This window comes from Giraffa tippelskirchi, chromosome 3 (genome assembly GCF_054371585.1).
Source record: "Giraffa tippelskirchi isolate mGirTip1 chromosome 3, T2T-mGirTip1v1.2.pri, whole genome shotgun sequence".
NCBI classification, from domain to species: Eukaryota; Metazoa; Chordata; class Mammalia; order Artiodactyla; family Giraffidae; genus Giraffa; species Giraffa tippelskirchi.
Window position 1 is genome coordinate 36740216 of NC_137277.1, and position 13872 is coordinate 36754087.

The window sequence follows — 13872 nt, forward strand, 5'->3', positions numbered from 1 at the left end:
GCAAAGTGATGTCTCTGCTATTTAATATGCTGTCTAGGCTTGTCACCCCATGAACAGTTTGAAAAGGCCTATGCATGTCCATCAGTAAATAAAAACAATTCCTGGTGAAAAGAAAAATGAAATCTAAGGATGTAGTTAATTGGGGTGGGGGAAAAGGACTTGTTGATAGAGGAAATTACTGCTATCTGCTTCCCCAATGATAACAAACATGTGTCTGATTATGAGTTCTCGGGAAGGAAAGGTAACCATTATGAGAATGGAAAAGAACAGTAGAGCATCCAAATTAACATGGGAAAAAACAGAACGAGCAAACTACTATGAATCCTAGAAAGAAAAGAATCCAACTGGATCAAAAAAAGGAAATCAAAAGCAAAATTACAAAGCACCTATAAGGCAATAAAGAGAACACTTCATGGTAAAAATCCATGGGACTTAGCAACAGCCATACTTGAAAATGTACGCCATAAAATCACTGTAGATGGTGACTGCAGCCATGAAATTAAAAGACACTTGCTCCTTGGAAGAAAAGCTATGACCAGCCTAGACAGAGTATTAAAAAGCAGAGACATCACTTTACCAACAAAGGTCCATCTAGTCAAAGCTATGGTTTATCCAGTGGTCATGTATGGATGTGAGAGTTGGACCATAAAGAAGGCTGAGCACCGAAGAACTGATGCTTTTGAGCTGTGATGTTGGAGAAGACTCTTGAGAGTCCCTTGGACAGCAAGGAGATCAAACCAGTCAATCCTAAAGGGAATCAACCCTGAATATTCATTGAAGGACTGATGCTGAAGCTCCAATACTTCGGCCACCTGATGCGAAGAGCCGACTCACTAGAAAAGACCCTGATGCTGGGCAAGATTGAAGGCAGGAGGAGGCGGGGGTGACAGAGGATGAGATGGTTGGATGGCATCACTGACTCAATGGACATGAGTTTGAGCAAGCTCCGGGAGATGGTGAAGGACACGAAAGCCTGGTGTGCTGCAGTCCATAGGGTTGCAAAGAGTCAGACACAACGGAGCGACTGAACAATAACAACAACTACATCCCCTGTTAATGAAAACAGATATAATACGATTTAAAACTCACCTTAAGAAACTTTAAAAGCATAGTGAAATAAACCCAAAGAAGCAAAGAAGAGTAAATCAGTAAAGATAAAAAACAAATTTAAAAAGAGTAGAAGGGATAAATTCAAATGCTAATTTCCTTGAAAAGAGCAGCAAAATAGATAAACTTGTTTACAGCCTGATTAAGAACAAGAAAAATTAAGAATCAGAATGAGAAATAAAACATAACAACAGAATCAGAAGAGATGAAAATAATTAGAGACCATTTCACTCAGCTTTAGGGTAGGATATTGAAAAATCTAGATGAACTGATCTTTTAGCAAAATATAAATTACCAAAATTGTGTGCACCAGCCAGATGTGTATAAAACAAGCCGATTCTGGGGGTACAAGATCTCAGGAAAATGCTAGAGAGCTTTTAGATATAACATGAAGTACCATTTTCTGGCAAACAACATTTCAAATGGGAATCACTAAAATACTTAACTAGGGGGAATTCCCTGATGGTCCAATGGTTAGGACTCTGGTGCTTTCACTGCCTGGATCGAGTGCCATCCCTGGTGGGGGAACTAAGATTCCACAAGCCCAGTGAAGTGTGGCCAAACCTGCCACCCTCCCCTCCCCCCAAAACACTTAATTAGAAACTAGTCACCAATTCAAAACAGATACTTTGACCAAGCAAAATATAATTTAACCTGAATTTTTTCTATACTGACTAGTTTATGGCTATATCTAGAGTGGAAAGAAAAGAAATTACACAAACTATGCTCTTGTGATAACTACAGTTTTCAACAACCAACACAAAACTAGAAAATTATAAACATGCACGTTCATTCAAACATTAATTGAAAAAAATTATATATGTAAATCTAGGTCTGGACTACAGGTGAGGGGATACAAAAACATAGCCCCCTGCTTTCAAAAAGCTAAATGTGTAGGAAGTGTAAAGAAAACAAGAGAATATACATAAAAGGTTTACAGTGTAATAATGGCTTCTTGTAAGCTCTGAGGCCGGAGAAACAAAGGACTTTGGTTTGTTCATTCAAACAAGCCATGCTTCAGTGCTTGAATTTTCCTTACAATGAACAATGTGAGGAAAAAAATGCCAAGGCATTTTTCTTTAAAGAATTGAGTGTATGTTCATCAGAACCTGTCAGACATGTCCGTGTTTAAACAAAAAGTTGTTTTAAGTGATAGGGACTCTGAAAGCTGCAGGGGATCAAGACAACTTGAGGTAAGAGTTAGGACAACGCATTAGCTGTTTAGGGACAGTAATTAGACCAGGCCTCAAACTGGAAGCTTTCATGAAGTGAGAGACAAGTCAGTATGAGAGAGCATATTAAATGCCAAGCCAAGAACTTTCACTTTAGTAAAACGGGGAGCCACTGGCTCCTTTTTGAACGTGAGTTTGCATTTGTTTGTGTGTGAGATGATAAAAGCAGTATTTGAAGAAAATCAAGTAGTGGTGTACATGATGGATTAAAAAGGTGAACAGTTCCAAGCTAACTAGAACAGTAATGGAAGACCAAGACTCAGAGAAGCCTTGTTCACTTTCACCCTCAGGATCTCAAGGTGCTGCCAGATTTGATCCAGAGATTCTTTATGCTAAAAGGAAAGAAAGCACATGGTGGGGAGTACAGTCTCCTTGATCACACATCCAAAAAATGCATGGATACCCTTCAGAGGTAATCAGGAGAAATCATTATACCCAAGATTCTAATAAAACTCCAGAGACAGACAAACCAGTCCTTCCAAATTTGTCCCCAGTTGTTTAAGGTCTTCTTCACAATAGGCTTAACTCATGCACATGGCTGACCAGAATTTTAGGTCTTCTAATCTTCTCAACTTCAGACATAGGAAGAAAGTTCTTCCAAATCTTTATTTCATCAGAATTTCAGAAACTGAAATGAGAAATGATTTGTACTGTAGCTGCAGCCAAGGGACATCAACATATTTACCTGCTCTATTTTCAACATTCTCAACTGCTACATTCAAACCCATCCTGCTTCAGTGAGGAAATGAGTTGGAGAAAAGAAGCCAAATAAGGAGTAGATTTAGTGACCAATGTCACTAGTGTGTTTGGTAGATTTGATAGTGTGTTGGGAGAAGGACCTCAATGGCGTGAGGAAGAGAGTTTTTGGCTGCACTATGTGGCTTGTGGGGATCAGGGATCGAACCTGAGCCCAAGGCAGTGAAAGAACTGAGTCTTAACCACTGGACTTCCAGGGGATTCCCCAGCAGCCAGCTTTCAGGGATGGTGTGGATGGGCTTCTCCACTTTAAGACATCCCACTACTGTTCAGGATGCCCTTGTGGAGGAGCCCTAGCCCCCAGTGCTTTGAACTTTACGGGGTCATCTTCTTTACACCAGCCACAACACGGCACTGTATCTTACACATCTTTTATTTTGCTTGTAAATACTTCATCTTCTGTTTTAAAATGGTTAAAGCTCTAGATGCCCTTCTGTATGTCAACAGTAGATTTCAGTTTTCTCATTTAAAGCTCACAATTACACCAGCTACGCTAAGTCGCTTCAGTCGTGTCCGACTCTGTGCGACCCCATAGACGGCAGCCCACCAGGCTCCCCCGTCCCTGGGATTCCAGGCAAGAATACTGGAGTGGGTTGCCATTTCCTTCTCCAATGCATGAAAGTGAAAAGTGAAAGTGAAGTCGCTCAGTCGTGTCCAACTCTTAGCAACCCCATGGACTGCAGCCTATAAGGCTCCTCCATCTGTGGGATTTTCCAGGCAAGAGTACCAGGAGGTAGATTATTTTATCACCATTTTATTAGTGAGGAAAATAAGGATCAGAAGGGTTACATAATTTGTTCCAGGTCCTGAGGTCAACATGTCCTACTGGGATTCAAACCCACATCTGCGTCCCCTCCATTATACCACACTGCTTCTCCAACTAGTTTTCTAGCAGACTCTGGGTTCCCATTGGGATGCACTGCCACTACCCATATCACACTGAAATGCTTCCTTAAGTGGCCCCTGGTGACTGGTGTTCTAAATATCCAAGGGCAGGGCTTCTCAACCAGGGCACTGTTGAAACTTAGGGTCAGATAATTCTTTTTGGGGGGTAGAGCGAGCTACGTATTGTAAGATATCTAGCAACATTACTGCTTTTTAGATGCCAGTATCTTCTTCCCAGTTGTGACAACCAAAATGTCTCTGGGACATTGCCAAATGCCCTCTGGGAAGCAAAAATCACCCTGGTTGAGAACCACTGATCCCCTCTGTGCATCTTACAAGCTATTCCCACTGAGGAAAGATATAGGTTGAAATTCTCACCTTACATTGTCCCATTCAGTAACTTTCTTGTCTGCTGATATGTGTAAGTTCATATACAATCTTCCAGTAGTTCATGGTACAAGAAATATTTGACAATTGTGCTTGACTGCACAGATAGGCAGGACCTAATTACCAATATCAGTTATCAGATTAAAGATGACTAATCTCTTTCAGAGTTCTGCTTAGAGTCTCCAATTCTCAAATAATTACAAAGCTCTGGTTCAAGACAAAACCACTCTCCTCTAATCACTTCACCTTTCAAAGTTGTTGCTTTAATTCCTACCAACTCAGGTCACCTAAATGCTATGCCCTGGCACTCAGTCTAGTCCTATTTCTGACACCCACTGTCCTTTCCTTTGCTCTTTCATTTCCTGATACTACTAGTCATTATGATTCTTTCTCTGGAGAACACTTCACTTGTCTTGTATCCTGGCCTTCAGCTTTCCTGTTGTCAAGTCATTTCTATTAGTTTTTTTTTCCTCTCGATTAATGGTTCATTCTAATTAGTATTATCACATATGCATAAGCATATTTTATAAGGAGATAAAAGGGGAATATGTATAAAATATATATCTAACAGGAAGAACTCATCCCAGAGAGATTTAATCCTCCTAAAATACTTAAAGCAGATTTATACTTGTCACTAGACTAGGTAGTCAAGGTTGAAATGGCTCCTTCCATGAAGAAGTTAGTTCGGGGGTTGTTGGCAAAGTGATTTCTAATGATGTTAACAACAATGGAAGTCCCCTGAAACATTCTCAAGTAATTGTATCCTTGAGATCATATGCCAGTTTCAGATCTGAAGCAGAGAAAAGGTGATTATGTCCAAGAGCTTGCCCACATTACACTTACATGTTTTCCATCCATTAGGGCTCTTCAAATGTTTTCCTACTTTGAAATGGTTTTCAGCAATAAAAACTCTTTACTGTGCAATAAGATGTGGTCTCCATCAAGCTTTTTCTACATTCATTAGGTTTTTGTTTCCTATTAAAGCCTTTGACTGTGTGGATCACAATAAACTGTGGAAAATTCTGAAAGAGATGGGAATACTAAACCATCTGACCTGTCTCTTGAGAAACCAGTATGCAGGTCAGGAAGCAACAGTTAGAACTGGAGATGGAACAACAGACTGGTTCCAAATAGGAAGAAAAGGAGTACGTCAAGGCTGTATATTGTCACCCTGCTTATTTAACTTACATGCAGAGTACATCATGAGAAACTCTGGGCTGGAAGAAACACAAGCTGGAATCAAGATTGCCGGGAGAAATATCAATAACCTCAGATATGCAGATGACACCACCCTTATGGCAGAAAGTGAAGAGGAACTAAAAAGCCTCTTGATGAAAGTGAAAGAGGAGAGTGAAAAAGTCAGCTTAAAGCTCAATGTTCAGAAAACTAAGATCATGGCATCTGGTCCCATCACTTCATGGGAAATAGATGGGGAAACAGTGGAAACAATGTCAGACTTTATTTTTTGGGCTCCAAAATCACTGCTGATGGTGATTGCAGCCATGAAATTAAAAGACGCTTACTCCTTGGAAGGAAGGTTATGACCAACCTAGATAGCATATTTAAAAGCAGAGACATTACGTTGCCAACAAAGGTCTGTCTAGTCAAGGCTATGGTTTTTCCAGTGGTCATGTATGGATGTGAGAGTTGGATGGTGAAGAAAGCTGACCACCGAAGAATTGATGCTTTTGAACTGTGGTGTTGGAGAAGACACTTGAGAGTCCCTTGGACTGCAAGGAGATCCAACTAGTCCATCCTAAAGGAGATCAGTCCTGGTTGTTCATTGGAAGGACTGATGTTGAAGCTGAAACTCCAATACTTTGGCCACCTCATGTGAAGAGTTGACTCACTGGAAAAGACCCTAATGCTGGGAAGGATTGGGGGCAGGAGGAGAAGGGGATGACAGAGGATGAGATGGTTGGATGGCATCATCGACTCGATGGACATGGGTTTGGGTAGACTCCGGGAGTTGATGATGGACAGGGAGGCCTGGCATGCTGTGATTCATGGGGTTACAAATAGTCGGACACGACTGAGCAACTGAACTGAACTGAACTGAGAATAAGTCATATTTAAGGACTCTCTTGTGTTCCCCAAGCTCCTTTCCAGTGTGAAGTTTCTGATGTTTAAGAAAAGCTGGGTGCCTGCTGAAGGCCTTCCCACAGTGGCTACACTCAAAGGGTTTCTCTCCAGTGTGAATTCTCTGGTGACTAACAAGGTGTGAGTTCTGGCAGAAGGCCTTCTCACACTCAGGGCATTCATAGGGTTTCTCGCCAGTGTGAACATGGTGGTGTTTACTGAGATCTGAGTTATTCCTAAAAGATTTCCCACATTTATTGCACACATAAGGTTTTTCTCCACTATGAATTCTGTGATGTTTCATAAGGTTTGAGCTCTGATTGAAAGTTTTCCCACATTCCTTACATTCATAGGGTTTCTCTCCTGAGTGAGTTACCTGATGTCGGGTGAGGTCTGAGCTGCCTCGAAAAGTTCTACCACACTGACTGCACTGATAAGCTTTCTCTTCTTGGCGAATCCTCTGCTCTTCTCTAAGCAATTTTTCCTTGCTGAATGTTTTCCCAACTTCCTTAAGTTTATCTCCAGTATGAAGTCTCTGATACTTGAGAAAAGCTGTGCGCCAGATGAAGGCTTTTCTGCATTCCTTACATTCATAAGGTTTCTTGCCACTGTGGATTCTGTGATGCTGGATGAGGAGCGAATGTTGCTGGAAGGCTTTTTCACATTCATTGCACTGATAGGGTTTCTCTCCAGTGTGAATTTTCTGATGTGGCATAAGGTGCGACCTCTGGCCAAAGGCTTTCCCACATTCACTGCATTTATAGGGTTTCTCTCCAGTGTGAGTTATCCAATGCTGTATTAGATCTGAACTTCCTCAGAAAGATTTTCTACACTTAGTACATTCATAAGATTTTTCTTCTCTGTGCATTCTCTGTTGTTGGATAAGATCCAAGTCAGAAGTACAGGCTTTTTCACATTCAAGTTCCTTTCCGGTGTGTAGCCTCTGATGTTTCAGAAAGGCCGTGCATCCACTGAAGGATTTCCCACATTTGCACCATGCATGGGGTCTCTTTCCACTGTGGAGTCTCTGGTGTTCAGTGAGGCAGAAGCGCTGCCTGAAGGCCTTTTCACAGTTGCTGCACTTGAAGGGTTTCTTTCCAGTATGAATTCTCTGATGTGTGACCAGGTGTGAGTTTTGACTGAAAGTCTGTCCACATTCATAACATTCATAGGGTTTCTCTCCAGTGTGATTTCTGTGATGAATAATAAGATCTGAGCTTTGATTGAAGGCCTTCCCACATTCATTGCATACATATGGCTTCTCTCCAGTGTGAATTCTCTTGTGCAGGACAAGGTTCGAGCTACCCTTGAAGGCCTTCCCACACTCTTTACATTCATAGGGATTCTCACCATTATGAATTCTCTTATGTTGAACCAAGTTGGAGCTCTGATTGAAGTCTTTTCCACATTCATGACATATATAAGGTTTCTTTCCTGTATGAATTCTCTGATGTATAATAAGATTTGAACTTTGATTAAAGTCTTTTCCACATTCACTACATACATATGGTTTCTTTCCTATATGAATTCTCTGATGTATAATCAGGTTTGAGCTTTGATTGAAAGTTTTTCCACATTTCTTACATTCATAGGTTTTCTTTACATTATCAATTTTCCAGTGTTCAGTTACTTCTGATTTCTGTTTGAAGCTCTGACCACAGACTTCATATCTGTGGGATCTTTCTCCTACAGAAAGGATTTTTTCTCTTTCCTTACATCCATGGCCTCTTTCTCCTGCAATGGTTTTTTTGGGGATCACATTCACTTCCCTGATACCTCTCTCTTGGGAAGAGGGATGTCTCACTGCATCATCTAAGGAGCTTACCCAATATACCTCAATAACCTGTCCTCAGGATCATTGGTTTCAAATAACCCACATTCCTGGGAGATCTGTCTTTGGAGTCTTTCTGATACAGTCCTTGCTGAATCTTTTTCTTCTGAAGTTTCCATCTTTGACTTCCAATCTTTTATGTTACTCCTGGTCTCAGAATCTGAAATGATAAGCAGACCATTCTATAATTCCTAAAATACAAATTTCACCTCTTTCCTATACCAGAAAGTCTTAGAGGGAGGTAGAGGGAAGAACAAGGAACTTAGAAGAAGACTTTTCCCTGCTGGCACTGAGATTTGGACATTTTTCAGAGGGATTGTGGCTATCATAGGAACACACACTCTATTGATGGAGAAGAAACCTACTGGGGTGCAGGCTGGAGCTGGTGTGTAGGAGTGGCCTGCAGGGTGGTGGAGGAATTCACTGGAGGAGGTGGGCAGTCTGCAGCTGGAAGTGGCCTGTTTGATGGGGTAGGAACCTGCCGAGCCCTGTGTCCAGGCCAGAACGGGTTCACAGGAAGCAACCACTAGGGTGAGTACCACTCACCCTAGCTGATCTGCTGGCAACCACGCCAGTAAATAAACAGCATACCAGCACCAGCAAGAGAAGTTCCTTCCTTTTCCTATGGCCTTGCATTTCCCTCCAGCAACCTCTGTTGACAAAATATAAGTCTTGTACCAGTTGGCAAAGGAGAGATGGTTCAGATCTAGTAACATAAGCAAAGCAAAGAAGGCTAGATTTGGAGTCGAGATATGATAAATTAATAACTGGTACACTAACACTGCTATATTTAAAATTGATAACCAACAAAGACCTATTGTATAGCACATGGAGCTCTGCTCAGTGTTATGTGCCAGACTGGACTGGAGAGGGATTTGGGGGAGAATGGATACATGTATATATATGACTCACTCCCTTAGCTGTTCACATGAAACTACCACAACATTGTTAATCGGCTATACCCCAATATAAAATAAAAAGTTTAAAGTTACAAAACAAACTGGGTAGTGGGAGTGAAACAGTGGGGGTGAGGGGGAGGAGCTGGTGAATTCCACTTCAGACATGTCATATTTGACTTACCTGTGAGGCATCCAGGAGGAAACTTCTGAGAAGCCAATGCGATGGATTAGCAGGTCAGGAACCCAGGAGGAAAATCTAGAATGGACACACAGATTTTGGAATCATTAGTATATAAGTAGTATCTAAAGCAGAAAAGTGACCCTGGTGATTACAGCTTAGAGGCAGCTTAGTGTTCTGAAAAGAACAGGGCTCAGAAGCCAGCAGAGCCAAGTTAGAGTCCCAGCTTCTTCATCTCCCCCAACCATCATTTCTGCAAATGTAAAACAGAAATATCACTTATTCCAAAGTGTTATTGTACACATTAAAAATGAACAAACAAAACCACCCTGGGAATTCCTTGGCGGTCTAGTGGTTAGGACTTGGCACTTTCACAGCTGTGCCCTGGTTGGGGAACTAAGATCCTGTAAACTGCACGGCAGAGTAAAAACCAAAAAACCCACCCCAGTGTACAGAAAGCCACACATCACGACAGTGTAAGCCTCTCAAGAGTGTAAGCTCCATGGGGGTGGGGGTCTTTATTTTGTGCAGTGTTGGACCAGTACCTAGACCCTGGTGGGTGCTCAATTGAAAAATCATTGAATAAGTGAATAGTAGGTTATCTCTCTTCCGCCTTCCCCTTGACTAAATAATTCCTGAAATTCTTGTCTCCATTGGCTTCCATAAGCCAATGGATACTCCACCCACTCTACTTTTTTATTGTCTTTACCCTTTCAGCTTTTCCAGCCATTAAATGTTGGTGTTACTAAGGCTCAGCCCCTAGTCCTCTCCTTTTATATTCTGTCTCAATGACCATATCAACTCTGGCTTCAGTGATCACCTTTGTCCAAAATGAATCATAAATCTAAAACTCCAACTCCTCACTTACACTGTAGCCTATATTCACAATTCATCTCCAGTCCAATGTCTTACTGACAGTCAAGAAGAATCAAATGCATAAAAATGATCTCATCATTTTGCTTCTAAATGTATTCCCCCTTCTTACAGCTGTTTCTGCCCAAACGACCAGTTTTCATTGAACAAATATTTAACATGCCTATAGTGAGCCTACAGTGTCCAGGCACTGTTCTAGGCCCTGGGATACTCTGGTGAAGAAACCCCTGATGGGGCTTGTACTTTTCTAAGCCAGAAACACAGTAGTTTACCAAAAATGTGATCCATACAGCAGCAATATCAGCCTCACCCAGGAGCTTGGTAAAACGCAAATTCTGAAGCATTGGCAAGACCCACTGAATCAGTCTGTTGAGGAGGGGCCCAGCAATCTGTGCTCACCCAGCTCACGCTGCAGGTGATTCCTTAGCTTTGCTATAATCTGAGAAGCACTGCTGTAGTCATCTTGGACTTCTCCCTCTCTATCCCTTCTGTCTATATATTTTACCTAATTCTGAAAACTGCTCCAACTCCATCTTAACTCAAAATGTTCTCATGCCATGCTTGGATTCTTGTAAAATCTCTAAACATGTTTTCTGGCTCCAATCAGTGCTGAGAACACTGTCAAATGAAATAATTTTCTAAGGCACAGATAACACCAATGAGCAAAAATCTATCATGATTTCTTCTATTACCCATTAAAGGAAATAATAGCTTCTCGTTGACTCACAGAGCTGGATTATATCCTAGGGCTGCCATGACAAAGTCCTATGAAGCAGGTGACTTAAAACAACAGGAATTTATTCTCTTACAGTTCTGGAAGTTAGAAGTCCGAAAGGAAGGTGTTGGCTGGGTGGCTTCTTCCTGCAGGCTCCTAGGGGTAACTGGTCCAGGTCTCTCTCCTAGCTTCTGGTGACAGCAGGCAATTCTTGTGTTCCTTGCTTTGCAGATGCAATACTCCAGCATATGCCTCCATCTTCACATGGCATTCTCTGTCTCTTCATTTGGCCATCTTCTTATAAGGACATTGGTCATATTGAAGTAGGGGCCCATTCTACTCCGGCATAACCTCATCTTACCCAGCTACCTCTGCAATGACCCTGTTTCCAAATAAGGTCACTTTCTGAGGCATGGGGGGCTAAGACCTCAAGATATCCTTTTGCGGGGTACAATTCAACCCATAACAATAGCCCCACTCTGTGATTCCCTAAGAGCAAACCTATGCTCTCGAATCCTCCCTAACATTCCCAAATACTAGGCTTCTTCCCTTCTGTCCCTTTGCCCATGACTCTCCTACTTGTGCTCCTTCCTACTCTCCTTCATCTACATCAAGATCAAATGTGGCAAAAGGCCAGGCAGTTCATCAGAATGAGTAACATAAACTAGGTGGTAAATGACAGCTGGTATTTTGCTTCAGTGTCTGGGAGACAACGATTAGTGGGGACTGGGTAGCTGAAAATCTTATACTGAGTCTAAAGGAGGGAATGGCTACCCAATTCCGGCTAATTGTACCATGTAGACATGTGGGTCCTGTTAGGCCACATCTTCTGATTTTCCAAGAGATGCTAAAAACCCAGACTTTTGAGTGAGTGGATGTGAAAGAAATTTTCTGATTTTAAAATGTTGGCCACTAGTTCAAGTAAAAACAAACAGCATGAGTCAAGAAAATTCGTCTAGAGGGAACTCCCTGATGGTCCAGTGGTTAGGACTTGGCACTTCCACTGCTGTGGCTGGAGTTCAATCCCTGGTCAGAAACCAAGATCCCCACAAGCTGCAGGGTGAGGCCAGAAAAAAAAAAAAAAGTGTCTACAGAGTAATCTGGCTCAGGGGCCAAACTTTTACTATCTCTGACATACACAAATACCTTCCACTGTTTCAGGCTCACCTTAGTTAGTACCTTCTACTATTTCAATCCTTATTATTATTATTGCAATCCTTTAAATTCATATTCATGCATTAGATGATTCTACACAAGACAAGAGTCCCTGCCTAGGGGCGTGGAAGACTTAGACACGAAACCAGGTAGTAAGTGCTTGTGAAACAGACCCTTGTTTAACTAAACAAGCTAAAAAAGATGAACAGTTTAAAGTGGGAGATGGCAATCCTGGGAGGCTTCCCAAAGAAAATGATAAGCTATACCTAAAAAAAATATACAGACCTTAACAAAAAAGAGACCAGCCCAAGTCCCTCCCTCTCTGAGCTCCAACAGTACGAACATTTTAGATCAGGTATTAGAACGTGTCTGAACCATACAGTTCATTCCTGTGGTTCAGTCTAGTTTTCCCAACGGGGCTGTCCGTTACTCCTGGAGCGTAGAAACCCGATCTTGTACTTAAAGTTTTATCTACAAACGCGCTTAGCACAGCACTGGACAAGGAACAAGGTCAGTTCATGTCTGGGGGTTGATTCTGGGCCTGGGAGAGATGCGGTTTGCAGAACTCACAGGAGAAAACTGGAACAGAAAGTAAAAACGGGATGCGGCGGAGGACAGGAGTTGGAGATGGGCGGGGCGCGCCGAGACCAAAATGAGGGCCAAGGGCTCAGAAGGCCTGACCGCGCGCATGCCTAGGTCCTGGAAGCCGCAGACTCTCCCTTTTTGGAGAAATAAGAGTTCAGCGCCCACCTCCGAAGATCTGCTCTCCAACTCTCTTCCTGGGGCCCCCAGTTCTGCGATCGCGGCGTGGTCTCACCTCCAGGCCACTCCTAGCCTCCCGCTTGACCAGGGCCCCCTCCACGGCCACCAGCGCTCAGCCCCGGTTCCTCCCTTGGGCGCGGGGCCACCACCCCGGACACCGCGCCAGCGGTGGCCGGTCACTTCTGCGTGCTCCCGCAGGCGGCCGTTCACATTCCCGCCGTCGACCCGGCTGTACCGGCCAATCCGCGGGCGCGCCCCCAGGTCACCTCCCACCGGCTCTGGGGTCTCCCCTGCGCAGGCTCGGTGTCGTCCGCTCGGTTTAGCGCGAGCACAGTCCTGAGGGTCCTGCGCCGAACAGGTTGGTGCACATACCGGCGCCGCGTTACACAAACGAGGCCACCACCGAGACGCAAGTCCTCCGGGGGTCCTAGACTCGCCCACGGGCCTGCCTTCGGCCTGTCGGTCTGGGTGGGCGATCTCATCAGATAACCATATTTTTGTTCTAATTTTTAATCTTTTTCTCCCTGCGTGCCTTTGTGGTCTGATTCATTGATGCCTTCTGTTTGCATTGCCCTGTCAAAGGCTTGGCAGAAAAAAAGAAAAAAGCCTTGGCAGTACGGAGATTAAAAAAAAGGATAGCGAAATGTTTAACAGGTCGAGTTCTGAGTGAGAAAGATAATTAGAAAATCAGAGAGAATCATTGACCCACCACTTATGGGTGTTTGACTTTGGGCGAATTACCTAACCTCTCTGAGTCCAATTTAATGGATTATCCTCCTTTTCCTCACTGATTTTAAATACTGTCTTTATCATTAACTAAATTCACATATGTACTTGGTTATGTATTTTAAGTACTTTGTGTTTGTTACCTGTTTCTGTCTGCTTTGATAATAAACTTATAATTTTAGTGAGCTTTCAACTCTGCTTTAAAATCTGGTGGGCTAGTCTTCTACTCTTCTTTTTTTCAGAAAAGTTGTAAACATGAATGTTTTCTTGTATTTCTTATATTACTT

The 13872-nt window shown here is 42.7% G+C and overlaps 1 protein-coding gene and 2 long non-coding RNA genes across 5 annotated transcripts in view; 1 reads left to right on the plus strand and 2 right to left on the minus strand.

The window, feature by feature from the left end:
• Positions 1 to 1735: 1735 nt before the first annotated feature.
• On the minus strand, positions 1736 to 13139 carry LOC145541736 (uncharacterized). 2 transcript variants are annotated; one of them, XR_014079239.1, is made up of 4 exons: positions 12915 to 13139; positions 9358 to 9432; positions 8272 to 8437; positions 1736 to 2967 (listed from the first exon to the last, which is right to left on the minus strand). It is a non-coding gene; the product is annotated as an uncharacterized LOC145541736 (long non-coding RNA). The 2 variants fall into 2 exon arrangements; XR_014079240.1 differs by lacking the exon at positions 1736 to 2967 and adding an exon at positions 8869 to 8983 and having other exon boundaries at positions 8376 to 8437.
• On the minus strand, positions 7205 to 8168 carry LOC145542375 (uncharacterized). The gene is made up of 2 exons (XM_081581048.1): positions 8163 to 8168; positions 7205 to 7977 (listed from the first exon to the last, which is right to left on the minus strand). Exons 1-2 carry the CDS (start codon positions 8166 to 8168, stop codon positions 7261 to 7263), a joined length of 723 nt encoding a protein of 240 aa, XP_081437174.1. The 3' UTR covers positions 7205 to 7260.
• Positions 12721 to 13872, plus strand: part of LOC145541735 (uncharacterized) — a 68030-nt gene continuing 66878 nt past the window's right edge. For both annotated transcript variants that reach the window (XR_014079237.1, XR_014079238.1), the window contains exon 1: positions 12721 to 13217. This is a non-coding gene — a long non-coding RNA (uncharacterized LOC145541735). The remainder of the gene's footprint in view (positions 13218 to 13872) is intronic.